Source organism: Hippopotamus amphibius, chromosome 3 (assembly GCF_030028045.1).
Source record: "Hippopotamus amphibius kiboko isolate mHipAmp2 chromosome 3, mHipAmp2.hap2, whole genome shotgun sequence".
In the NCBI taxonomy this organism is placed as follows: Eukaryota; Metazoa; Chordata; class Mammalia; order Artiodactyla; family Hippopotamidae; genus Hippopotamus; species Hippopotamus amphibius.
In genome coordinates, this window is record NC_080188.1 from 129,940,515 (window position 1) to 129,967,978 (window position 27,464).

Sequence of the window (27,464 nt, forward strand, 5' to 3'; positions counted from 1 at the left end):
GTTTGTGGGCTCTGCTAAGGCAGCACCGGTGGCCTCTTTTCTGGTGTTCTGATGTTCTGCTCCTTGAAGGAATGTACAATATTGGTATCGGTGGTCAGACCAATAGAGTGGCCTGTGCTCACACTTGGGTGGTCAGGCTCCTGCTATAAAACTGTGTAGAAACAGATGCATTTCTGGCAGACATTTATGCATGTGTCACGACTTGTGAGAAACTTGCTAATTGTCATTGTAAAAACAGATGAGTGCTGGGTGCCTTCTCTGGCGCCCCCTCCTGTTAGCCTAACCGCTGCTTTGTACACTGAGCCCCCGCCCAGCCCCACCCCACCCTGGGGAGAGCGGCTCATGGGGAACCCCTCTAAAGTGTATGTACTTTCTGTTTAGCAGCTTGGTGTGAGTAGTTTTGTGTAAGAATTCAAAACAAAAATATTTGTGCGTATGTATATAACCTGTGTACGTTATTCTTTGGCAACAGGAGATTAGGTGGCAGAGTTTAATATGCAGAGAATTTTGAAATTTTTTTAAGACTTGTCATTTTTAATATTAAGACTTTGCTGATGTTGGTTACTTAGTGAACAGGGGGGGCCTGAAATGGATTTTTAGCTGGGGGACAGGACTTGCACTAGCAGAAAGCTCTTGTGCTATTTCGGCATTTGATACTATGTCATATAATTTTGCTTTAGAAGAATCGGTGTAGAAGGGTGCTTCCAGTTGTATTAAACTTTGACTTCTGTTTCCATTTGTCAGTATTATTGCTTTAATTGTGTGGTGATTGGATGAGATTTCATCCAACTTCTACCCAAGAAAATGAGACGCACATCTCACTGTTGTGTCTGTTGAGAGGCTGCTCCCTCTCCTGGGTAAAGCCTACCTATGTTGAGAGGCAAACAGAGGTCCTGTCTTCATGGCAGATACCTTCCCCTCCTGGAACTCTTGCAGTAGCAGGATGTTTTATTACACTTTTTTTTCCTTGGTAATGTTATGGAGAAAAGGATAATCTTGGTTAAACAGCCGAGCGGCCACACATAGCACTAAGACAGATAAGTGCTAATCATTTGGTGAATATTTATGATATTTGAGGTAGGTATGTTTTCGCACACATCAGAGAAAACTGGCGTGTCTTTCAATTTCATTTTGAGGACACTAATTTTATATTTGATTTGACACTTTTAGGATTTAGCCCAGTTTTTTCTGTCCTAAGTGTATCAGTGTGTTATCTATTAATGACTTACCTTTTTTCCCTCCAAAATACCCAATGCAGGCCATGGCCCAGAAGGAAGACATGGAAGAGAGGATCACTACTCTTGAGAAACGCTACCTCGCAGCACAGCGTGAAGCCACTTCTGTGCACGACCTCAACGATAAACTTGAAAATGAGATTGCAAACAAGGATTCTATGCATCGACAGGTAGTGGTTTTTACTGAACTTTGTCTGGCTTTTATTAATTAATTACCAATGAAGGTAAAGACCTTTTCCTGTGATTTTCATGTTGGAAATCAAGTCCCAATGTAAAATTTTTATGATCTTAGTATATTATGTTCAAAAGTGTGGGTGTACATTGTAAATCAACTGTAACTAGAATAAAATAAATTTTAAAAAATTGTAGGTGATTGCAACTTACAGAATTTCATTATTTAGGATTTGGTTTAACCATTTTGTGGAGTGTAGCTCCACAAAATGCACTCTTTTGTTTTAATTGAATGTTAGCATTTTTACCAAAAGAGCAGAGAGTGGCAAAGAACTTCAAGGCAGCTGCTGCTTGTTGGTAACTGGGGTCAGTGTGATAAATGGCAGATGTAGAGATGCAGTCTGAGTAAGGTTTGTATCTCCTGTGGTTTGGTAAGCCTTACTTGCTCCAAGAGTTAACCAGGAAAACCAAATCTAGCTTCTCAGAAACGAAGCAAGTTTGTGTGGTGTGTTATAAAGTATATCATTGGCCCCAAAATAAAAATAAAATACTAGAAAGGCATTAAAATTTATGGTGTGAAATGCTAATTAAGAGCATTAAGATGTTCAAGATATTTACTTTAAAATGCAGATCAGAAAATACTACATACTGTGAGCTGTTGTTTTCTGAGGGTTTGAAAGCATATGTGTTGTTTGTACATGTTCATAGCAGTGTGCACACAGGAGGAAGAAGAGAGCTGTGTAGAAACAAGCGTTAACCTCTCAGGAACCTGAGCTTATAGATGATGTAAAATTTTTCCTTTTAAAAAAAAATCTGTCTAAATTTTCTACACTGAAAATTTTTCAAAGTAAGGATTTTTTTGAAGAATAATCATACATTTACAAAAGTAAGTTGACTAGCATTTCATTAGACACACTCCTAGCAGGTCTGTATCTCAAAGGAGATGAAAGCCACGTCCTGGCTTGTATGCCCGTGGCAGCCTGCTGTCAGCAGGGTTCCCTTCAGATGATGATTCTGATGAAGTTTGGGGACGGGTTAGTACTGAACCCTTCTCTCCTTAACTTGTCAATAAGAATGAATAAGCTTCTACAGAAAACGGCTTTTCTTTAATGTATAGGAACATGTGTGTGTGTGCGCGCATGCGCGTGTGCGTTTTAAGACTTCTTTGGAGGTATTTAGGAAAAGCAAATACTTTGGCAGGAGGTGTTTTGCACATTGAAATCAAGCCCAAGAAAGTGGGTGTGCACTCTTCACAGAAAGAAAAAATTTACTGTGAAGCAGCTGCCAAAACAGTGGTTTCCATCAGGACAGATTTAGTAGATACGTGCATTTTATTACAGGTGGAAGTGGCTCCACGATGTGCCCCACGCTGATGCTTTGCTCTCATTTTGCAGACTGAGGATAAAAACCGCCAGTTGCAAGAACGCCTGGAGCTGGCCGAACAGAAGCTGCAGCAGACCCTGCGGAGGGCGGAGACGCTCCCGGAGGTGGAGGCGGAGCTGGCCCAGAGGGTGGCCGCGCTCTCCAAGGTGCTGCCCTGGGTCACGTTCGGGGCCAGACATCAGAGTTTGCTTTTGAGGGTGCTTTGTTCATGGGCCTTATTGATGTGTTCCTGTCGGTGCCCCTAAATCCACGAAGTAGCTCGGACTTGTTTTCTGTGCTGTGTTGTTTCAGATTGCAGCCCCTTTTGAATGTCAGATGTTATCCCCACTTTTTTGTCATCCGTACACTAACTTCCCTCCAGTTTTGTCAGGTGTGTGCTGTGTGTCCCTGGGGCGCTTCGGCTCAGTCACTGCTGCATAGTTACGGAAGTCAGCAGCCCCAGGCCTGGGGACAGAAACTTTGTGTCAAAGCAGGAGACTTTTCCTCAGAAAAGAGGAAAATCCCGTTCTCTTTTAAAGACACCAAAATAACTTTGTAATAAACAGATTTTTAACTCTTTATTCATTCACTGGTTCAACAAATCCTGGCGGGCGCGCCCGACCCGGTCCCGCCCTCACCGGTCCCGCCCTCACTGCCCCCAGGGAGCCTGGGGTGAGAGGTGGCGCTGGACGGCGTGTGCGCACGGGGAGGAGGCGCGCGGCCGGCCAGGCATGGGGACATGGTCACCTGTGCTGGTGTGTCTGCCCGGAGCTCAGCGCACTGCTGAGGGGCACACAGACCCAGGCAGGGGGCACGGAAGGTGTCAGGTGCTCGCAGACCTTCCTGAGAGCAGGGTCTTTGCTAACTGCTGTAACGGAAGCACTCCTTCTCCTTTGTGACCTGCATTTAAAGTCTCGGTTTCTTTTCTCCCCTCTCATCTCTCCTGTCTGTCCCTGGTGGGCCTTGTAGTCTGACCTTTTGTCTTCTGGAAACTCTGCCACTAAGGAAGCTAAACTGTTCGAACTTACCTCCCAGCTTAGGAAGGTAGAACGTGTCCGTGCTCTCACCCGCCGTGCTTGCCGCTTCCTGCTTCCTGTGCTGACTCGCCCCAGCCGTCTGAGGACGGGCGGACAGCCCGCCCGTGGGCGCGGGGCCGGTGGGGTGGGGGGAGCTGGGCACCAGCGCCAGTCACGCCTCAGTTCCCCCCGAGAGGGGAAGCTGCCTCACAGTGGCACACATGCAGCCGCGCGGGATGTGTGAGCAGGTGTGAGCGCGTGCCTTCCATCGAACGCGGGGCGAGTCGTCCACACCGAGCATGTCCCGCTTGTCGCTACTGCCGTCGTGTCCCGTGTGCTGTCGGGAAGGGCAACCACGAGCTGCACTGATGCCGTTCTTTGCTGACAGGCCGAAGAGAGACACGGCAACATCGAGGAGAGGCTGCGCCAGATGGAGGCCCAGCTGGAGGAGAAGAATCAGGAGCTGCAGCGGGTACGTGTCCCGGCAGAGAAGCCAAGCCCAGAGCTGGAGAACGCGGCTCCCCAGCTCCCCGCCCCTCGTGCGTATCAGCCTGTGGCCTCCTCTGCGTGTTGTCTGCTGGTCGGTGCGCCCACCCCATGGCCGCCCATAGGCGTGTGCAGGGGTGGGGTGGCCAGTGTGTCGAGGGAGCTGCTCCAGGTGCAAGTGGGCCCTTACAGGTGCTCCTCAAACAGGCTTGCGGGGCTGTCCGGGTCCCCATGAAACTGAAGGCACGGCGTCCTAGGTGTTGAGTCCGCTTGCCTAGGATGTGGTGCTGGAGCCCCAGATTCAGGTCACGGGCCTGATCTCTGTCCCAGATTTCCTAAGTACTATCCAGACACAAAGGTGTGTCCATGTAGGGTGGCTCGTCCTGAGCAGGAGGAAAACCCTAGCTGAGCTGCAGTAGAAAGAGTGTAAGGAAAGTGTGATGGTGGAGGCTCATGTCGGCCCAGTTCTGAGTGTTCCTGGAAAAGCTGGTTGGGCGTGTGTCGAGATGGAACATCCAGGAAATAGAGCGCAGGATGACCCCAGGCCCAGCTGTGCGACGTCAGTGTTGTCGCCACCACGACCCTGTCTTCTTGGGCCTGGGCTGCAGAGCATCCAGGAAGGAAGGATTCTGACTCCCATCCAGAGATCCACACATTACATGTCCCTGCCTCCCGACGCAGGCACGCACCCTCCCCCCTTAGGCAGAGAATTTGATTTTTACCCACTGCGGGACGCACTGAGTGACTTTCAGAACTGACTGACAGCGGCTGTTGAGATAGGGATGCTGTTTATGACTACAGCACTTCAAAGTAAATTTTTAAGTTCTTTTGCTTTAAAAATATTTGAATGCTGATACCTTATTATGTGGTGAGCTGGGTGGTTGCTGTGTTTTGGGCGTGATCCTGAGTGATTTCTACTTAATCCTCCCAACAACCTAAGAGAAGAGGGAGACCCGCTAAGGTGACCCGCCCTCACGCGTGTTGCCTGGCAGCACTTCCTGTCCCCCCACATACGCAGGGTGTGGGGTGAAATCAAGCTTTTTTTCTTTTTTTTTTAACTTCCTTATTATGGAAAATTTCAAACATATGCAGAAGTGGACAGAGTCGTGTAATGAATGCCTGTGAGTCCTCCAGCTCGCTTCAAGAATTATCAGCACGGGCCCAGTCTCTTCCCATCTCTATCGTTCTCCCATCCCCTCTCCATTTTCTTTTATACAGTAGATTCTAAAGCCATGAAATTGATGCTAGTTTTATAAAACACAGACTTATCAGCTTTGTTATTACATTTAAAACTTACTTGAAGTAATTATTTCTAGTTTTTTAATATAAATCATCATTACAAAGAGTTCAGGTGATGTTAAGAGTATAAAGAAAAACATGTGAGAACCTCTTCATCTCCAGTGATTTTTTTTTTCCAAAATGAATTTTTTTACCTTTTGCTTTAATAAATTGAATTCATTTTACCTCCTTAATCCAGACTCCAGCTTCTGTTTACATACTGGGAAATTCCTCCAGCAGTGTGTGTAGAAGCTGATCCCCTTTAAAATATACTTATTTCTGCATGTAAATCCACTCCCTGGGTCCATCTGACACTTAATGGCTGGTGACACTTCTGAGGCCCCCTGGGTGCTCTGTTGAACAGGAGCAGAGGGAGGGACTCTCCTCTCACCTTTCTCTGCCCCCGCGAGTCAGCTCTGGGATGGTGCAGAGTCCCCCAGAGATGGCAGTGGGAGCGACCGTTTGGGGAGCCGGGGCCCAGGCCGCTCACGTTGTTGCTCTACTTGTTCTTGAAGTTTCTCAGTTTTTGTTTTTCCTATTTTAGGCCAGGCAGAGGGAGAAAATGAATGAAGAACATAATAAACGTTTATCAGACACGGTTGACAAGCTTCTTTCAGAGTCTAACGAGCGGCTTCAGCTTCATCTTAAAGAGAGGATGGCAGCTCTGGAAGACAAGGTGGGCAAGCACTGCATCCCTGGAGGCCCCTCACCAGAAGGGCGCCGCTGGTCCTGGCCTTCCCCAGCCTGTGGGGGGCGCGTTGTTGGTCATTCCTGCTCCCCAGGATAAGCGTTGGAAAACTGTCTCCAGAGAGGGCCCTGTAGTTTCCGTAGTGTAGTGGTTATCACGTTCACCTGACATAGGGGGCCCTGTAGTAAACATCTTAGGCTTTTACTAATTGTGAGTAATCGAGTAGAAGAATGTCATGCTTGTCAGCAGGTAGCATGAAAGCAGTCACAGGCAGTCTATAAAGGAACGGACCTGGCTGTGTGCCAGTAACACTTACAGAAATCGGCAGTGAGCCGGATCTGGCCAATGGGCCTGAGTTTATCTGCCTGACGGGCCCGAGTTTATCTGCGCCTGCGCCAGAATTTTCTTCTAGGTCCAGCCCTCACCCCTTCGTTGCTCTTGCATTAGACGTTTATTTCTGTCTCTCTTACATGATGTAATGTAAAAGATTTAATCAGCTAAAAACAAGCGTTCTCGTATTCCAGCTCCAGCCTTCTCTCTTTTCATGTGGTTTGGAAAATGTCTGAGCCTGGACTCCTGCTACTCTCATCACGGACCTTCTTTAGCTGTAACCAGAGTAAGGGAGTAGCCGAGAATCTATGTCAGAGAAGCTCTAGTGGGCGACAGTTTGATTCCGGTTTGATAAAAACCTGTCCCGACGGCACCAGTGCCCTAAAGATGGGGCCCAGAATCTTCCCTGAGAACCCAGTGGTTACTACTAATTATATGGCACATTGCATTTTACACAAAACCCATGATGTAGTGCGTTACTGGAGACCACATAGGGCACATACGTACCTCACTTCCTACCTGATCTGTGGGCTGCCCCTAAGGGAGGAAGATTTTTTGTCTCAGATTTGAATTTTGTGCTTGAAACTTGTGCCGGTTTCCCGAGTGACCACTGAACTGCAAAAGCTGAAAGCCAGTATAAACCAGTTTAACTTACCCCATGAATGTGACCTTCTTATATCTAGAAAATCAGCCGGTGAAGAAGGAAATTTTATATGTACAAGTTATTGTTAAAAGTTGTCATCTGGCCTGGTGGCCGGCATTCAGCTCTGGGAGTGTGATCCGCCCGTTAGTATGTTCACGTGGCCTGTTGCTCCCCGCGGTGCTTTACCTGTCCAAACAGAAATGTGACTGTCCTATAGGACGTGGAACATTTTTAAGAATTAACACTAAAGGACTATTTATATCTTTTTCAGAATTCTCTCCTACGAGAAGTTGAAAATGCAAAAAAGCAGTTAGAAGAAATGCAACATGATAAGGTACTTCTGTCTCTAAATCGTTCAGAAATCTGTTAAGAGCGGAATTGAGCTGGGTTCGTTGTTAGTGTAGTTACTGCAGATGTTTAGCAGAAGGCAAGTTACGGTTCCCTTCCTGGCTAGTCCCCTGCTGTAGTGTAGGTGGCACTTCTGGGCTTGTGCAGTGACTGTGCTTGCCCTTCAGATGGAGTTAGAGTCCGGTCGCTGTGTGTGGTTCAGATGCTGAGCCCTTTCTGGGCTCATCTGAAAGCTGAGACAGAGCGGGAGCCTTTCATCTGGAATAGTGCTGTCCATCAGAAAGATAATGTGAGCCACGCATATAATCTAGAACTTCCTAGTATCCACATTCAAAAAGAAAAACAGGTAAAAAAAACACAGGTGAAGTTTATGTTATTTTACCTCATGTAGTCAAAATGTTATTTTACCACAGAATTAATATAAAAATGAATGAGCTACTTTACGTCCTTTTTTTCACCTCAAGTCTGAAACTGTGATTTCCGGCCACAGCACACGTGATTGGGCCCGGCCCGTCTCAGGTGTGCAGTGGCCGCCGCGGCCCACAGCGCAGAGCTAGGAGGCTGCCACGCGACTCAGAGGCTTTGTCAGTATGACCTGTGATTTTGCTCGGTGAGGAAGTGAGGTTGGGTGTGGAGATGGCACGCAAAGGAGTGTGTGCTTGATGCAGACAGTTGAAACCAGTGCAGAGGAGCAAGTGCAGGGAAAGTGAGTCCTGTGTGTGAGTCGTTTCCTCCCCGCCCCTCACCACTTCCCCCCAAGTTCAGGTTCTCTCTACAAAATTCATCATTGCTCGTGGCTTGGTATTTGTCCTCTAAAAGCTTCTCTACGTCTAAGATGCAGCTTTTTATTCATTACTGTTCATATAGTTAATATTGGTCTGAGTTTGCTATAGGACTCTTGAAGAAAATTTTCTCAGAATTAAAACGTCTGGAATTTGTAACTGCTAATGTAACCTGTTCTGGTTTTGTTCAGCATTTGAGCGTTTTCGGATGCAAGCCGTTTTACATCCTGAAAGCGATAGGTGCAGTGTGTGTCATTTGTTGTTTTGTAGGATCAGCTGATACTAAACCTGGAAGCCTTGAGAGCTGAACTGGATCAGACGAGGCTGAGAGGGACTCCCCTTCACCACGGGTAGGCCGTTCCCCAGGTCATAGCTCTGCTCCGCACTGTTGTGTGCATACGAGGGCGTGTGGGCTGTGTAACTGGGTGTAGCTCGTGGTCACACCTCAAGGAGCCTGTGGCTTAGTGGCAGGCGAGAGGGAAGAGTAAAACATCATTCCTAAGGTTAGAACTTGGTGCCTAGGAGAGTGGCAGTCACATTATTAACAAAACTCAAAACCACAGGAGGAGGTTTGGAAGGTGGTGGGGGGGGTGACCCAATAATATTTGGGTATATTCATTTGAAGGACCTGACAGACTGTGACACGGATGTTTCTTAAGAATCGCAGGAGGTTAATGACCTGTGGTCATTGTAAAATCTGAGACGTGACTTGGCTGGCGTTGGCTGCCATGGGAAGAGCCACCTGCTTGTGAGCGAGTCGAGCAGATGACTCAGCATCCGATTCCTTCTTACTCATCATTATGGGGCAGTGATTCTTCTTCTTTTTCTTCTTCTTTTTTTTTTTTTTTTTGTGGCGCACGGGCTCAGTTGCTCCGCGACATGTGGGATCTTCTTGGAGCAGGGATCGAACGCGTGTGCCCTGCATTGGCAGGTGGATTCTCAACCACTGCGCCACCTAGGAAGCCCCTGGGGCAGTGATTCTTATGAAGCTGTTCAGATTTTTCTTTGACTTCTTTGCGAAATGGTCATCAAATGAGAGTTACACTTTAGCAAGAGTTATTGATGTGCTTAACTGGTGACATTTGTTCATCTGTAGGAAAGAGACTCCTGCTCGAACCACGGTTTAGGGGGCAGTTCAGAGCCTACACAAATATTTCTGTATTTGCAAATTTAGGGGATTTTCAAGTTCTAGGGTCCCTGCTGAACCTACTTCTAGAAAAAAGAGAAATCAATGCAGACAGAGGCGGTGCCAGAAACTTTCCCTGTCTCTGAAACCACTGGGGGCGGAAGGTCAAGAAGGGAGTGTGTGTTTACAGAGAGGGGATCCTCCATGGGGAGAGGCTGGTGTTGTCACAGGTGGAGGCAGACCCCTTGCTCATGGCGGGGCCAGGCGAGTGTGAGGAGAACTGTGCGGGGGGTGTGGAGGAAGAGAAGGTGGACACAGCCATTACTCTTTGGGAGTTTGAGTAATGAAGGGGCGCTGCTGCCGGAACCCTAAGGGATGGCTCAGTTTTGGGAGGTTTTCAGATGGAGAAGCCTTGGGCATGATCACCAGCCCCATGTGTGATAGTCAAGTGAAAGACGGAAGAGGAAGCAGCTCTTGCTCTGATGGTGCAGGGCGGGCAGGAGGGGGGCCCTGTGCTCTGATGGTGTGGGGGGGGCGTCAGGAGGGGGACTTTGTGCTCTGATGATGCGAGGGGGTGCAGGAGGGGGGTTCTGTACTCTGACGGTGCAGGGGGGGTAGGAGGGGGGCCCTGTGCTCTGATGGTGCAGGGAGAACAGGAGGGGGGCCCTGTGCTCTGATGGTGTGGGAGGGGCATGCAGGAGGGGGACTTTGTGCTCTGATGATGCGGGGGGGTGCAGGAGGGGGGTTCTGTACTCTGACAGTGCAGGGGGGCAGGAGGGGGGCCCTGTGCTCTGATCGTGCAGGGGGATGCAGGAGGGGGACTCTGTGCTCTGATGGTGCAGGGCGGGCAGGAGGGGGGCCCTGTGCTCTGATGGTGCAGGGGGGCAGGAGGGGAGCCCTGTGCTCTGGGGGAGCGGGAGGGGGTCTGCGCCCTGAAGACTGGGCCGGAGAGCCTGGGTATTGAGGGAGGGGATGTTTCAAGGAGGCAGCTCTGGAGGTGTCCCATCAAGTGGCTTAGCAGAGAGGTTGTCGGGAGCTGTAGAAACGGGAGAATCACAGCAGGTGGGGAGTGGGGCCTTGGTGGGTGGGTGGGGGGGGAGGACTGAAAAGATGGCTCGCAGGCAGGGTGGGCTGGGCTTGTTTGGCAGGACTTCCCCGTAAATTGGTCACCTTGTTTCTGAGGTCTCCTGGGAGGAAAGCCAGCCTTGGTTGAGGAGGAGGAGAAAGATGGAGGTTGGGCTCCATAAGGAGACTGGGAAATGGCTGCTGCCGGGAGACAGACTCCTGAGGCGTTTGTGGACGTCAGGGGGTCCGCCGGCCATCAGCATCACTTGCGGGGCTTTGTGTCGTAGCTTTCACCCAATTTTGAGGTGCACTGTGGCCCCAAAGCAGTTGGGTAGAAGTCAGGCTGAGAGAGAAGGAGTGGTTTCTTTAGGAGTGAGGGGGGAGGGGAAGGAGGAGACAGTTGTGGTTCAAGGGAGATTCCAGACTTTGATCTACCGCAAAGTCATAAATCCTGTGCAACACTTGAAGACACTTCTGTTATAACCGTGGAGCAATGTGTGAAGCAGAGGAGGCTGCGCCGGCACGTGGTCCTGGCCCGCTCTGCAGGGGGCGTGAGGACGGGCTCTCCCAGGGCAGGGGTCTGCCTGCCGGGTTTCGGGACTCCTGCCCGTGAAGGCGCCCCTTCTTCCCAGAGACAAGGACGCTTCCGCCGGCCGGGGCCTGTCCCGAGGGGAGCTCATGACGCTCATGTTGGGGGCCCAGGCACCTGCTCTGGGACTTGTTCAACCTAGAGCCCTGGTGGTTCACCTCTCGGCTTCTGATTCAGAAACACCAGCTCCTGGGGTTTCTGCTGCCGGTTTGGTCTGAGTTGCCTACGGCGGTGTGGACAGTGGTCCGGGTGGAGGCGTATTTGTGATGGAGGGGCTTCACAGGGGGTCTTGGCCTAAACGAACAGGGACAGGGCAGCTGAAGCCAGCGGGGAGGTGTGTCCAGGAAAAGGGCGAGCGCAGGGCCCACATCTGCACCTGGGGGCGGGATCCCGGGTGCACCGCAGACCCTGGCCTGGGTCCGCCCAGGTGTCCTGGGAAGGGCGGGGCTCCAGCCGGTGGGGGCGGGCGGCGTCCTGCTGCCGGAACCAGGAGAGCGGCGCCCGCCCGGGGGGCCTTCTCCTGTGAAAGTCCTTGTGTTCCACATGGACAGGTTCAGGCTTGACTAACGGAGTGAGCTCACTTTTCTTCTAGTAACGACCTTCTCTCCCCCGTGTTCCAGCCGACCCCACTTGGGCAGCGTCCCAGATTTCAGGTTCCCCGTGGCGGACGGGCCCGCGGACCCCTTCAGCAGCGGCGCCGTGCTGCGACGCCCGCAGAAAGGCCGGCTGGCAGCGCTGCGCGACGAGCCTTCCAAGGCAAGGGACCCGCCCCCGCCCCCGCCCCCGCCTGGTCCTGTCCGGGCCTGGCCATGGCCATGCCCCGCCCCGCCCCTCCATGGCCACGCCCCCAGCCCCGCCCCTGCCTCCTCACCCTCCGGTTCGGTAACAAGGCGTTGATGGACGGCTGTCTCTCTTCCCCTCCCCCCATTTTCCTTTCTCTGGCTAAGAGTTTTTTTTTTTTTTCCATTTTATTTATTTATTTTTGAGGTACACCAAGTTCAGTCATCTGTATTTATACACATATCCCCGTATTCCTCCCCCCCTCGAGTTTATTTTTAAGGCTTCTTTTTTTTAAAGACCAAACTTTGATAACAGGTGACCTACTCTAAGGCACAGCACGGTGCCCGTCAGCACAGGTGTGAGGTCGTGGTTGAGAGGAAGTGAGCACGGGCGCTCCTCCTGCAGTGGGATTCTCACTCGGAAGCTCTGTTGGACGGCATATGCTTTTATATACGTCTGTATTTGGAGCTCTGGTATTTAGTGAGCAGCTAGTTTGGGCGAGGCAGCATCAGACCTAGAGCTCCAGCAGTGAATAAAAAACAGAATGCCTGCACACTCTAGAGAGGAGAGAGTCAGCAGTGAGTGGAGACTAGAATAGAATACGCGGTGTGTGTTCTTTACCCACTGCTATGTGGCCGGTCACTACAGAGCGAAGTGGCTTCACACTGAGCATTCAGTAGTCCACAGTTTCTGTGCATGTGGGAGAATCCCAGCCGGCGGCCTGGCTCAGGGCCTCCCAAGGTCGCAGCTGCGGGAGGGCCCCTGGGCTGGATGGCACACTTGCAGACTCCCTCACCTGGCTGGCGGCGAGAGGGCCCGGGCCTTGCCATGTAGGCCTCTTCACGGGCTGGCGTTGCTCAGACCTCCCTCAGAGACCTCAGGGGAGCGCCCAGGGCCTTCCGTGCTATGCACCGTTGCTATGCGTTGTGCTTGGTAGAGTGAGCGGTGCTGCCCTCATGCAGAGGGGCTGGGGGAGAGTCACCCTCTGCCTCTTGAAGGAGGAGGAGTAAAGAACTTGTGGACATGTTTTTAAACCAGCAGTGCCCGTCAGGTGGTCATAAGCAGGGAGAGGAAAGCAGGGGTGCCCGAGCTGTCGAACGAGGAAGGTAATGAGGTAAAGAGGGTGACAGGTGAGGTAGCACCAGGAGGGTGACGTTTGCGCAGGTCCCTGAAGGAGGGAAGAGATATAGCCACTTGGAGGTAAAAGGTCATGCCCACAAGATGGGCCGATGGATTGAATATAGGGTACGAGAGAGGGGGTGGGTCAGGGAGGACCCAGGGCTCAGGCTTGAGCAGCTTGATGGTGGCGTCTGTTTCCTGCGGTGAGGGAGACTGCCAGGCAGGGGAGGCTAGGAGTTGAGCCTCGGCACTGTTCAGGTGGGCAGGCCCAGCAGGTGTCCAGGTGGACGTGTCAGGTCGGCAGCTGGGTGTTCCAGCCTGGACCCGGGAGCGGTCTCAATTCCAGGTAGACTTGGGGTCATGAGTGCACAGATGGTATTGAAAGGCATGAGCAAGATAGCAAGATAAAGTCACCAGATGGGTGCCTGTGGAGAGAGAGATGAGGTCCAAGGATAGAGCCCTGGGCACCCCAAAATTCAGAAGTTGGGGAGGTTGAGAAAGGGGGGTAGGAGCCTGAGGAGGAAACCCGGAGAGGGCAGGCCTGGAGCCGAGTGAGCCAGCTGAGCTGCACAGGGTGCTGGGGGAGAGGAGGGGAGGCGGCATGGAGGTGGGCGAGGAGGGGGTGGGGCCAAGGAGCCCCCATGAAGCCAGAGCCCCTCTGCTGGAGGGGGCGCAGGCCTGCTTGCAGAGCGGAGTAGAGGCCACTCCTGGGGAGCTTTCAAGAGAACCGTGGTGGTCACTGGAGGGAGCCATGGAGTGAGAGTTCTTTGCTTCCTGGTGTGATTTTAAGGAGAGAGAAACAGGGAGAAGGTCCTAAGGCTGACGGGAACAAGCCCTTAGGAAGTGGATTAGCTGCAGAGAAGGTAGGATGATGGCAGGTGATCCTGGAGCCAAGGGGGGCTGCCCGGCCCTGTCGGGGGTCAGGGAGGGAGACGGTGCACAGGTCCTGGGAGATGGGGATACCAGGAGCCGGTGTCTGGAGGCTGCCCCTTTGTTGCCCTGAGGTTGTGTCTGGGACACGGAAGGTTGGACCCTGGGCTGAGAGTGGGGGTGAAGGTAGGGGGAGAGAAGGTTTGGGGAGAGAAGGGATGTGAGATGCCCCTGAGGAGAGGGCAGCACAGAGCCCCAGCAAGCACACCTCTCCTGTGCGTTGCCCTCTCCTCGGACAGAGAGGACACAGAGTGTTGGGGTTCAGCACAGAGGTGCCCTGGCAGCCAGTTGGAGTCTCTAGAAAAGTGCGGCTGCGGCTCCTTGCTCCCTGCGCCCGAGAGGAGAGCTGTCTGCTGCCACTGCTCGCTCTGGTCTGCGCTTGTTGGGACCAGCCCAGGGAAAGGGAAGACTAGGAACTTTCAAGAACTGTGTTATCTGGTGACACTGGTAAAGTTGCAGCAGCTGAGGTGACCCAGAGGCTTTGCATCTGGTGGGTTTGTGTTTACTTCCCTTCAGCCTGACTGCTGGTGGCACGGGTGTAGTTTTTAACTTTCCGTTTTTGTTTCTGACTTCGTTTGCTCAGCCTTGTGAATAACTTGTCCACACTAAGGCATGAATGTCACCAGGCCGTCTAAGAAATAGAGTCTCCTCCTGCCCATTTCTCAAACACTGCTTGCTTAATAGGATGTTAGTGGCTTATAAGCGTGACTCTTTTTTTTCCAAAATCTTGGGCCTCCCTGTAAAAGTGTTTTAAGTGTCTGGTAGGTTGAAGTTGCGGTGACCGTCGCTGTTGAGACGCAGCCTCTTGTGCACAGGTGCAGACCCTGAATGAGCAGGACTGGGAGCGCGCCCAGCAAGCCAGCGTGCTGGCCAACGTGGCCCAGGCCTTCGAGAGTGACGTGGACGTGTCTGATGGCGAAGGCGACAGGGACACCCTCTTCAGCTCAGCCGCTCTGCTGTCACCCAGCGGGCAGGCCGACGCGCAGACGCTGGCCATGATGCTTCAGGAGCAGCTGGATGCCATCAACAAAGAGATCCGGTGCGTGTGCCCGCGCCTGGCTACCCGGGGCTCCTGGTGTCTCTGCGGAGCCGTCTCCACTTAGAAAAGTCTAAGCGTCCCATGAGAAGAAGCTTACTTCTGTTTCGTTCTAAGAATTTTAAGTTCGGAGATTGCGCTTGATTATAAACTCAGTCACCCAGGGCGTTCTCTCCACAGTCGTGGTGTCAGCACACTGTGTGAGGTGTGCAGGCCCTGCCCCCGGCAGCTGCCCACACAGCTGGAGGGAGATGGTGGGTGCAGGGGGGAGACGTGGTCTGGGGCAGCGCCGGGGAGTCAGGAAGAGGCCGGCTGCCTGGATTCTTCCGTGGGGCAGGTGCTGGGTGACGGTGTGGCCGACCGGGAGAGAGGCCACAGCATGGGGCCAGGGCAGGTGAAGGTGCGCGTGCCACAGGTGAGGGGCGCCCTTCATCACTTCATCAGCCCTCTGCCAGCCAGAGTGTCCCCCCCAACGCTGAGCCCTGAGGTGGGCCCCGCTGCAGCCCATGCCTCCTGCAGCACTGAGGGGGTCACCCTCTTGTGTGTCCCTCAGAGCCTCACGTGTTCTGGGGTGTGTACCGAAGCCACCTGGAACAGGAAAGCTGGGAGTTTTGGGTTGGCAGATTCCCACTCAAACTTGCATTTTGCTTTTTATTTATTTATTTATTTTTATTTTTTATTTTTTTTAATTTTTCAAGAACATTTATACATCTTTTTAATTAGATTAGCTTTACAAGCGTCTCGAGAGCTTTTTCATAATGAAACCATTTTGCTTTTTAAATTAACAATGTGAAAATGGGTTTGTTGTAAGACAGTGGTCAGAGGATGTGTGTCTGAGTATTTTTAGTCTCATCAATATATTTAAGATGCTTTCTTTAGAAACTCTCATAGCAGTTATGATAGTTAATTTGCAAAATGGAGTAGAATCCACAGGACTGCCTTGTGGTGATCAGGAGGCCTTAGGTCTGGGTGCAGCAGGGTGACCAGGTACCCTGAAGCCTGTCCAGTGTCAGACCTGCCACGGCCACACCTCCTCTCCCAAAGTCCACGTGCAGAGCAGCCACAGCCTGGTGACCCTGCGGTGGGCCTGGGCAGAGTTGCTGCTCAGATTGTTCTGACATGTTAACACAGGCAGAGAGCGGGGGCAGAGGGAAGGCAGCAGAATAAACAGCAAAGACAGCAAACTGACGCCTTCGTGTACTGTATTTGAACGGAGACGAGCTCTGCAAGATTGTCTTTCCCCATCCCTGTGGGAAATATGAAACAATTATATGCTTTTATTTTTACAGCCTGTTGCCAGGTCAAAGTGATTTTTTTTTCTTATGCAACAGGTTGACCTGATATAAGTGGTAAATTCTGTCCACCAACTTGTTGTCAAAAATGAAAAAATACTTTCAGGATATGTAAATAGAACTTAAATCGGAAAGGTTGTGACAAGGATCCTGTATTTTAATATCAAAATAATTTATTTGCATAGTCAAATATTTAAACTGCTGTTTAATCGTCCACCTTCACATTAGGGGAGAACATTAACCTTGACTTCCAGATTAATGCAGTGCAGTTGATATGAGTCCAGAACTCACAGGAGGCTGGTAGAGAACTTCATCAGATAGTACCTTTGTTCAAATTCAACCTTAAAAAAAAATCAACTCAACATTCTCATCCGGTCTAGAGACTTGTGTTTAGAAACTCCAAACTGCTCTGTGAATTGCTTTTTTGATTATATCAGCGTTCCTGATTTCCAGCTGAAAAAATTGACAGACTGGTATGCGGCCTTGCTTTAAGAGTAGGGAAGGTAAAAGTCATAAGCTTCAAATATGTCATTGTGCAGTGAGAGTTGCCACCCAGCCCCCATCAGAATTTTAGTGTAAATAAGTAAAATCAAACGTGAATGATCAGAGCAACTTTATAAGAAGATTCAGGTAAGTTCTATTTTGGTTTTTTTTTTTTTTTTATGTTAGGTAAGCTGTTCTAAATTTGAATATATTAAAAAGATGAAAAGTCGAAGCTTTTTGCTGAGATGTTAATTGAGCAACTGTTACTGGAATTTACTAATTGTAATACAGAATACAAGCCCAGATTTGTTATCCAAATACATTCCTCTGTTTGCTGACAAGGGCAGGTGACCGGTTTTATTCTGTTTTAGGTTGATACAAGAAGAAAAGGAGAACACGGAGCAGCGGGCGGAGGAGATTGAGAGCAGGGTGGGCAGTGGGAGCTTAGACAACCTTGGTCGTTTTAGATCAATGAGCTCCATCCCCCCATATCCTGCTTCCTCGCTCGCTGGCTCCTCCCCTCCCAGCAGCGGGCGGTCCACCCCACGGAGGATGCCGCACAGCCCAGCGAGGGAAGTGGATAGACTAGGTGTCATGACTCTGGTACGTGTCTGCCTCCTCCTGCCGCATCCCTCCCCGCAGCACACCACATCTGATTAGCTTTTTTTTTTTTTTAACCCAGAAGAAAATGAGGTACAAGACCCTGTGTTCAGAAGTTCAAGATTTTTAAAACTAGTAGTTTTTGATCATTCCCTAACAGCACAGTGACATATTAATTTTAATGTTTGGACGACCAGCTTAGCACATCATCATGAATTCATCTAGAGTTTTCCATTGTGTAACGTTGGGCATGGCCTCTGCAAAGCCCAGCCACTACAGGAAAGTTTTTGTTTTCCAGGAATAGACAGCTTAGCGAGAGTGAATACAGGCAGCTCTCACGGCATCTCAAACACTTTGCGGGGTCCGTGCTGTCTTCCTTTACACTAGGGGTGCCTGCCTGGAGGCTACAGGGCATGTGGTCAAAACAAAACCAAAAGAGCTAAACTGGTCCTCTTGCTGACGCCCCTGGCCGAGCGCTCACGCCAGCTGTGCACGTGACACCAGGTGAAAAGCCAGTGCTCTGTGGCCCCCGGGCAAGCAGATAGGCTTCTTCACTCTTCTACATCTGGAAGGGCGACGACCTTATGATTTTTGGTGACAAAGTGTGCAGCTCTAAAGCACACGTTGTAACTTTCTTGTGTATTTAGTTGAGGTCTTGTGAGTGCATTGCTGTTTACCACATGAAATCGTGTTTACAGCATTCTGCTTTTTAACTGCACTTCTGTTATAATTGTTTTCTGTTACCACCCGATTCCATTTTTAGCTGCATTGTTAGCCAGGGTGTAATTAAATCAACTGTGAATCATTTAGTGGCATGTAAAGTGGAAACTAGTCCATTTTGTGGTGTTTTGACATACTATTTTTATAATTTGCATCATTAGCTAATTAGCTGATATTTAAAACTCTGACAATTTCATTTGTGGTTTCACGCCTAATTTCTTTCAGAGAATGTGTAGAAACAGTTGCGTGTGTTTTTTCCTCGTTGTAGTTCTGTACGCTTGCTGACGGTGTGTCTGCCTCTGTCACTGGTTTCGATTTCCTGTATCATCCTTTTGTGTGTCTGTCATTGTTAATCCAGACCCCAGCCTCCCCGCCCCCACCCCCGCCGAGCCTGGAGTTTACCCGTCCAGCACCCCTGCTGTCCACCCCGCTCTGTTAGAAGCCCCTTCCTGCTGGCTCTGCCCACAGCAGCGCTATGGTCCACGGCGTGTGTCCGTGTGTCCGCGCTCGGTCGCGGCTCGTCAGTGGGGTTCCTGCTTTACCTCTGTTTCTCATTAAACAGGGTTTCTCCCCGTGGCGGTAAGTTGTAGTTAGTGTGTCGCCTCATAAGAGGTGTGGTTACAGGCGTGATGCAGTTGGAGCAGAGGGCTTTCCTCACACTGCGCAGCGTACCTGCAGTGCAAACGTGCAATGTTGCTGCATAAACACATGACCCCCTAAGGGTAGAATTAACAGACTCTTGACACAGTATACTTTCTGGTTGGGTGCTTATACTTTAAGACTGTAAATCTCATCAGTTTATTGAACGTGCACAGTTGTTGTCTTTACTAGACTGTTTCTAATTAAATTATCTTCTATGAATCATAAAATGTAAAGACTCCACCTGCTATTATGCTAGCTTTTATTCTTACGTATTTTCACAGGGTACCTGCTTTAATCAATAAATTTCTTTTGAGAAGTTTTAAATCAAATTCTAGGTAAGGATTTTCAGTTAATGTCCAGTAGGTGGTTAGATTTGTTCAGTGTTAAAATAGGTATCGTAATTACTTCCTCATCAGTTAGATTGCTAGTTTAAAGTATAATGTGTTTTTATTAAGAAAAACTAAGTTATAGACAAGTTTGGCTTAGAATAGACAACAGTTAGGGCCCTTTGTTATATAGAATGCTGTATTTTAATAACTCACGTATGTTGTAATAGAATTGTATCTTCCTGAGGGCTAATTTGTAGTGTTTCTCTAGTAAATCTTGAATAGCTTATATTTAACTTCTGTGGTAAAAAAAAATGTTCTATTTCCAGTTACATTTTCTCTAAATCTTATCTCACTTGTATGTGTTCTGTCATTTTCTTTTTAATACATTTGCCTGTACTGATCCTTGAATTTTTAACCTCAAAGTGTGCAGTAAATCTGGTTTCTCTTCATTTCTTTACATGCATCTGTCAGCCTAGTGATTTAAGGAAACACCGTAGAAAGGTAAACTATTTAGTAATTGAGCATGCTTTGTTTCTCTGTGAAGTATCGGAGCGTCCCTGTCGTTGTACATGAATGAGCACTACATGGTTGTGTAATGGTGAATAACTGACGTTTTAATGGAAGTGTTGAAACTCACCCTCCACTTAACTTGTGCTAATGGTTCTGCTGGAAACAGGTCATTCATTGGGACAAATGTAGGAGTTTGCCTTTCTCCCACTGGCTTGCCTGCTAATCCTTGCACGCTTATTCATAATAGACACAGTGTTTTTTATTCTTTTATTATTATTTTAAATTTTATTTATTTATTTATTTTCGGCCGCGCCGCGCAGCTCGCAGAATCTTAGTTCCCCAACCAGAGACTGACTCAGGCTCCTGGAGTAAGAGTGCCGAGTCCTAACCACTGGACCGCCAGGGAAGTCCCCACAGTGGTTTTTAAAGGGAAATAATTGAGGCGGAGCCATGGATGTTAGGTTCGGGGGAAAGCAGTTTTAATAGTCATAGGTAGCAGTGCTCAGTAAGCGCCTGCTGTGTGCCGGGCCCCATGCTGAGTGCTGTACAAGCCTGTTACCTGATCCCACAAACACCCACGTGGGGTCCAGGTGCTGTCGTCATCCCCATTCAGCAGATGTGGACGCCGAGGCTTAGGCAGCCAGGCGCTGCGTCCAGGCTCGCACAGGCAGTCTGCGGCGTGGTGTGGATTTGTCTGATTTCAGAACCTGGACCCTCAGCCACGGCGCAGTCCCGCCCGGCCCGCTTTTCCTCTGGGAGCTCATCTTCTTCACAGCGTCCCTGACGGAGGGAGCTCGGGGCCTCTTCCCCTCAGTTAACCCTGGACCGGCCCCTGTTCTTGGAGGGAATGTAGTACACTGAGAGCCAGATCTGTTGGCCATGGTGCCTCCTCCCTCTCACACACACAACCCGCCTGGCACACGGGAGCCCCTCTGCTGAGCACAGCGGGGGAGCGGCGGTGTGACGTCTCAGCTCTGTCCTCGATCGGCTTATGGGCTGGGTGAGCCGCCCATCCGCTTTGTGCCCTGCTTTGCCCTCCTGTTAAGTGAGGATAGCGATAGACGCGTGCCCCTCGCGGTGGCTGCTCTGTGCTGTCCGTGCACTGTCCACCGGCCGGCGGTGAGCCACGGTTCTGCTGGCATATGTTTGTAGTTTTCTTGGTGGCAAGACTTTCTCAATGAAGGAAGTAGCCTGTTGATGACATCCAGGCCTGGTGGCCTGTCTGTTGCTGTGGTAACTGGAGCTTGCTGCCCGGCTCTTAGAGGGCCTCGTTCTAGGTCTGGTGTGTGTGTGCCGAGAACCAGGCACCGGGGACCTGGCTGCTCCTCTGCGTCACTGGTGGGTGCCGAGATGCCTGTCCAGTTTGCATGCAGCTGCCTGTCCCAGTCATGGGGGCACGGGTGGGTGGGCTCTCGTGCAGGGGAAGAGGCAGCCAGGCCGGGCCAGCCCGGAGGACTTCCTTAGGAAGAGGCCCCTGGGAAGGGCTCGCCCTGCCAGCTGGGCTTTGACTCCATTGAGTCCATGGTCATCTCAGACGTGTGTCACTTCCCTGACCTCTTCTCCTTTGTTGTTTTTTGATTTTTATAAATGATTGTTTTAACTTGAATTTGAGATCGATCCCTGTTATGTTTCACATTGATCATTTCTAGCCTTTACAGCCTTTTGTTGTCTGGTGATTGTAATTAGAAATCAAGAGAGGATGCAGAGTTTATCCAGCTATTGCTTAAGTGAGGTCAGCTGTGTATTACACTAAGTCACTTGGTTGTCACCAAGCCACTGGGGGGCTGCAGTGGATCAGTATTCTTTACAGAATCCCATTAAAAAGGCACAGGTTGGTTGCTCAAGTCTTGTTGTTTTTACAAATGCTCGCCACACATATTTCATAAAATCTAACCTGGCTTAACCACAAAACCCGAATTTGTAAGGGAGACCTGCCTGGACCCTGGAGGAATTAATCTTTTACCAATACTGTTACCACCACGCTCCTTCCCCTACTCACACCCATTACAAGCAGGAAAACTGGGAGTCTGGAAGAGATCATCTTTGGATGAACACCTAGAACAAGCTATTTCTTTTTCCCCCTCAAACAGAAAGGTGGGGACAGTCTCGCCCAAGAGGTTTCTTACCCTTGCTCGCGTTTCTGTTGAACGGCATCAGGAGAGGAAGACACACAGGGTCCTTATCGTCGGGGTCCTCTGCGTCGGGGCAGTTAATACCGTCGTCCCGCGGCTTCGGGCATGGCTCAGCCCTCTGTGGCCCCTGCAGGGAGCCTCTCCAGGTGGCCTGGCTCCTGGGGAGGGCAGAGCCCGGGCTGCGGGGGCTCCTGCCCAGGTCTCTGCACTCACTTGGGTGCAGCCGGCAGGAGTCAGCTCTGCTCAGTGCTCCGCCTGCTTCCGCAGCCCTGCTTCTCATGAACGGGACAGTCCTCTAAGGCGGCATCAGGCGAGAACAAGGTTCTTTGTACTTGGCAGAAAGCATAGGTTTTCAAATAAGTTTCTGGTGATAGTGTAAATTAAAGCCTGTGCGCCTTCCTATATTCGTCACAGTGTGTTGTTACGTAATTTTACGCTTATCTCAACCCCTCAGCTGCCAGCTTCCCGAGAAGAGGTACGAGATGACAAGACGACAATCAAATGTGAAACCTCGCCCCCCTCCTCCCCGCGGTCTCTGCGACTGGACCGGCTGCACGCGGGGGCGCTGCACACGGCCAGCCACGAGGACGTCAGGGACGTGCGCAAGTAGGGGGCCGCTCTCCCCACTCCACTTCCAGGGGCCCTGTTCCTCTTCTCTGAGCGCTGGTCTTGAAGAGACGCCACGCAGTTCAGTGTGTTTGTTTCAGTGATAGACTTAGGGTGCTGTCGTGACATCCAGCAGGAGGTGCCTGTCTGTCTGGGCAGAGTCATCTTGGAAAGGAAAGAGTTAAGTGATATCAGCAATTTTAGAAAAAGTTCATTTCTTTAGAGTCTACAGATTGACTGCTCCCCGGCCCAGGGCACGTTTCTGAGGGTGACCTCTCTGTAGGACACTGCGTGCCTCTTGGACGCGATCTTGTCCTTTCCGAGCTGTTACGTGTCCCACCCTGCCTTTCCCCATTCCCCGAGTGAGTGCCTCCTCTTGGGAGGCCGTCAGTCACAGTCCTATGACTGACACTGTCCGCATTCGGGCTACCACCTGCCGAGCTCCTGTCCCAAGCCGGGCGGCGCTCGATGGCAGGTGCGTGGTTAGCTCCAGCCACCCCTGCATGGTGACCGCCCCTCTCCTGCCCTGGCTGGGGACGGCCACACTCAGGGAGCGGGGGAGCTGCCCAGAGGTAAGAACTCCCTTTCCCTGGGAGCATCTGCACCTGCTGAGCGGTTACCCCGAGGGGGTCCACAGCGCCTTCTGCACTGGGTGGTCTAGAGTCAGGCCCCTCCTTGGAGGAGAGCTCAGATCAGAGAATCTCAGCTTTCTGAAGCAGTTGTCCATGGAGGGGGAACATAGGTTTCTTGTAGATAATGTAGTTTGTGAAGAAGATTCCGCCATTTGCTGTGAGGTTTGAGGCGCCAAGTGTTGAAGGGTGGGTACTTCTAGCTCCTGGGGGTGGGTGGTTGTTAAAGATGCTTTTCTGTCCCCGAAGCTCGACAGGCTCACAGGACGGCCCCGTGAGCAACCCCAGCAGCAGCAACAGCAGCCAGGACTCGCTGCACAAAGCCCCCAAGAAGAAGGGCATCAAGTCCTCCATTGGCCGCTTGTTCGGCAAGAAAGAAAAGGGCCGACCTGGACACCTTGGCAAAGAGTCGCTAAGCCAAGGTGGGTGGTTCCAGGGGACTGCGTGTGTGCCTGCTGAGCCCGTCCCCATGTGGTTCCTGTCACACGAGCTGGATGCTCTCCTGTGTCTGTGTTCTCAGTGGGTCTACACGAGACCCAGAGAGCACGGGGAACTCCCAGACGCCACAGCCTTACTGCCTCTTGAGCATTTTCGTGTGTGTGTCATCTGGTAGGAAAGTTTGCCTTTAGAATTTTCTTTAGTCTCCCTGCAGAAACCCCTCCACCTGTGCAGAAACACTTAACTTGGCTGTGTTGATTTTCTCTCAGTGTTTTCACCACTCTGCTTCCTCGTAGCTGGTATTTCAGAGACAGAAAACTCATCTCAGGATGCCTTGGGACTCAGCAAATTGGGAGGACAGGCTGAAAAAAATCGTAAACTTCAAAAAAAGTAAGCTTTTTGTTTTTGTCGATCTCACGAAACAGTTCCCAGTTGCTCCAGATTTTTAACTAATGTTTCTGGATTAAATGTCATATCCAGCTCTTCTTTGTACGTTATCTTCTGAAAGCTTGACCCAAAGCCAGTATTGAGCTGTGCTTTCTGGAGGACTTAGAGCGCCTGTGGAATTTGGGAAGGACTCACGGGGGTCCCTGGTCCACTGGGAAAGGTGTCGGGCAAGGGCGCGCGTTGGTGTCTGAATGCCGGCTGCTGGACAAGGTGGCCTAGGCACCGGGAAACTCAGCTGTCCTGTGCCTCCGTTTGCTTGTCTGTAAGATGGCAGTCATAGCGGTACCTACCTGGTGGGGCTTTTAGGAGCATTAGCTGTACAGACATGTCTGCTGAAATGTATGCTGTACACAGTGTCAGCATCTGGTGAGATGCACGGGACTGTGTGTAACCACCTGCAGCCGCTGCGGGGACTTGCCACCAGCGTTCAGAGGCTTGCTCCTCACACTAGTGGTCGATCAGGAAATAGGCACTTACTAGTTTGCCCTGTTTCTTCCTTCTCTGATAGATTTTGTTATTTTTATCTTAAACAGACTCTCAGTTTTGTAATCTTAAGAAATTTTACTTCTGAGTTGTCGTGATTCTGAAAGTCAGCAATAGCAGTAGGGGTGGTTCCCACCAGGGAGCTTGGACGTTGCGGTGCCCAGGTCAGGCACAGAGGCGAGCGTGCGCACGTGTTCTGTGTCCAGAGACGTTTCCTGGTCCAGGACGGGTTGCGTGTCAGGTGACCACACCCCAGACCAGAGCTGAGGGCATGCCCTGCGTAAGCTGAGACTGTCCCAGTGTCCTGAGCAGTGAGACACGGCTGAGTGCTCGGGCGTCTGGGCAAGCATGAACCTCAGAGTGCGGAAGGGGGGACGAGGTGCTAACGCTGGGCCCTGAGATGGGAAAGCCGGGCAGGCCCTGTGAGAAAGCTGACCATGGGGAAGGCAGTCCGGCCACTGTTGAGTACTTGGAGAAACCAGCACTGGCCTGGAACCCGGGGTCTGCAGGCACTGACCCCAGGGCCACCCTTGAGCCCACGGGGAGCCTCTCCACGCGGGGCCGGTCTGCCTGTAGCCCCTGGCGTTGCCTGCAGATGTTCTTCTCTGGAGCTGGCCTTCTCTCAGCCCTCTTCCTGGAGCCACGGCAAGCTTGCCTGGCACAGTGTCGGAATGTCCCGGGTGAAGTGCTATCGCTCTGCCAGGGCTCGCGACACCATTGGGATGCTTGGTCTTTGGCTCCTGTGAGTGGAAATTTGTACAAACCACTTAACGGCAAGATCTGATTTGAATGTTGCTGTCTTTGAACTGTATAAAAATGCTTTAAGGTAACTTGGGTGATTGCTGTTTGCTTATGTGAAACTAGGCCTTTTGCCTCCTGGAGCAGCACTAGGAAAATTTTGTCTCCTAGATTTTGCTGATGTGTTTTATTTCACATCCTCATACTTAACCATAACAAAAACACAGACTTGTGGCTGTGCCTGCCAGTCCTCCCACCCCTCTGCTCCCAAAAGCATGTATTTCACATAGGATCACAAGTAGTATAAATTGGCCAAAATGTGTTCCTATGTTTTCCTGCGTTTGTTTTGTAATTCTCAGGAGGTGTGCTCGAGTGTGTGAGGAAAGCTTTATTGGGTGATTTGCCCCAGTGTGTGTCTCAGTTTTGTGTGTGGTGGGTGGGGGTGTGTGTGTGTCTGGTAGGCAGGCTTGTCTGGAGCTGGGGTGTTCAGGTTGAACTTCTGACTCTGTGTCATCGTGGCTGAGTCTGTAGGAGAGGGCTATGCCCTGCTCCGTCGTCACACACGGCAAGTTCTAGGACCGTCCTGGCAGCTTAATAGAGAACAACTCAAGAGTACGAAGGTTTTCTGATTATAGTGGGTGATTTTAGTTCTGTCAGTTAACCAGAGATAAAACTGACTTTAGGGAAAATGCTTTGTTTATAAATGTGAAAAAAATATTTTCGTTTTCCAGAAAAAATATTGTTTGAGTATAGTTTAACATTTATGGTGTTACAGATGTGAGAATCAAAGTACGTTTCTCAGAAGTGTTTTCTTTTTATTAAGCCCTGATTTATCTCAAGGGTGTTGTTTTAACTGCTCAATTTACACAGCCAATGCATCCACTTTTAGAGAATTTTCAAGATTTGGTGAAGATCAGATTTTCAAGTTTTGTGAAAGCCACATGAGAGAGCGCGGCGGGCGCACTTGGCGCTGGACGTGCTGGGGTCGGGGGGGTGCGTAGAGGCCAGGGCCCCCGTGCGTGGGGACCTCCCCAGGGGTGTTTGAGCTCAGCCTGGTTAAGGACCTCGTGCCTTAAAGGCTGTCTTTCCACTTCCCCTTGGTGGCCGCTGTCGTGCGCTCGCAGGGGCCGCGTAGCCGGCGGGTTGGCTGGGCTGTGCGTCCTGAGACCTTCCGCCCTGCTGGTCACCAGTGCAGGCCCTGCGCAGAGCTGTTTCCACGGGAGCAGCGCCGCCATCCTCCCGGCCTGGCCTGCGTCCACCCTCAGAGTGGTGGCTGCAGCGGCGACGTGGAGCCCAGGGGGCCTTTGTGGGAGGTGCCGGGTGGGCACACTGTCAGCCCCAGCAAGACGAGGCCGTGTCTGTTCTCGGGTTGGCGCCACTCATACAGCGTTTGATCCGCGAAGCTCACACAACTGTCTTGTCATGAAAGACAGCTTGACCGTCATGCTCACGTCCTCATGTACAGTGCACATTGTCATTCACAGATGACATGACCCTCCTCTCCTGGGTGTCTCTGTTCCCCATAGAACTCAGCGTATTTCTGAGGTCTCCCTCCTGTGCCTCTAGTTTCAAGGCTTTGAAGCCTCCCACGTCAGTTGACTTCTAGAGCAGGATTTAATAAATCGTGCGCGGGGTCTAGAATTTGATCCTTGAGGGGCAGATCGAGTCCCAGCTGAGTAGACCTGCACATGCGGCCCGAGCCGGGTGGTCACAGCGCTAATGTCATCCCATCTGCCCCAGTCATCTCTGTAAACTGAGGTCACAGGTAAGAGTGACACAGTGACAGAGAGGGTAATGTGCTCTCCCAGCAGAGGAAGGAAATGAATCCCAGCAGAAGTCTCGTAGAACCCGGGCAAGTGGTATACACCCTGTGCCCCCAGGGCACTGGCTTGTAGCTCAGATTCTTCAGAACAGAGTTGGATGCTTTGGGTAGATTTAAGGCACTTGGAGTCTTGTCACCTTAGTGCTCGTGTTTTAGCCTTGGGAGCTAATGACCAGATTTCTTGTTTTCTAGAAAACTGACCTGTGAAAGAATACCTGGTTCCCTGACAGTTAACTTTGCTGAGAACTAAATGCCTATCATGTTTATTTTGTAGTTGCAGTAAAGTAGGAAAACGACAAACGGTTCTGTTGATTATTAGAGTGTGGTCATGTGAGAGAGTGGGTGAATTGGTAGGTTCTACCTCGCATTTGTTTGTTTTTGATACCAGTACATTTTAATTTTTTTAAAGAAACCCATTTCTTTTTAAATGAAGAAAAGATTTTATTCTGCCACTCAGCAGTATTGTAAACATCATGTTTTATCATACAGCCTTTTTCTCCTGGCCTTTTGTTACCGATACTCCATCAGCAGAGACCAGGTATGCTGCTTTTGGTCTATCTTCCCAAGCAGTCTCCAAATGGCTGCCGTCATCTCCTGGTTTCTAAGCCT

General features: G+C 50.7%; 1 protein-coding gene across 6 annotated transcripts in view; it reads left to right on the plus strand.

The window, feature by feature from the left end:
- PPFIA1 (PTPRF interacting protein alpha 1) overlaps positions 1–27,464 on the plus strand; it is an 81,549-nt gene that overhangs the window by 35,273 nt on the left and 18,812 nt on the right. For all 6 annotated transcript variants that reach the window (XM_057725960.1, XM_057725963.1, XM_057725961.1 and 3 more), the window contains 12 exons: positions 1,259–1,405; positions 2,801–2,935; positions 4,173–4,256; positions 6,093–6,224; positions 7,481–7,543; positions 8,610–8,689; positions 11,740–11,875; positions 14,764–14,987; positions 17,131–17,362; positions 22,147–22,298; positions 23,177–23,349; positions 23,662–23,755. In XM_057725960.1, coding sequence (XP_057581943.1) covers positions 1,259–1,405; positions 2,801–2,935; positions 4,173–4,256; positions 6,093–6,224; positions 7,481–7,543; positions 8,610–8,689; positions 11,740–11,875; positions 14,764–14,987; positions 17,131–17,362; positions 22,147–22,298; positions 23,177–23,349; positions 23,662–23,755 — 1,652 coding nt within the window. The remainder of the gene's footprint in view (positions 1–1,258; positions 1,406–2,800; positions 2,936–4,172; positions 4,257–6,092; positions 6,225–7,480; positions 7,544–8,609; positions 8,690–11,739; positions 11,876–14,763; positions 14,988–17,130; positions 17,363–22,146; positions 22,299–23,176; positions 23,350–23,661; positions 23,756–27,464) is intronic.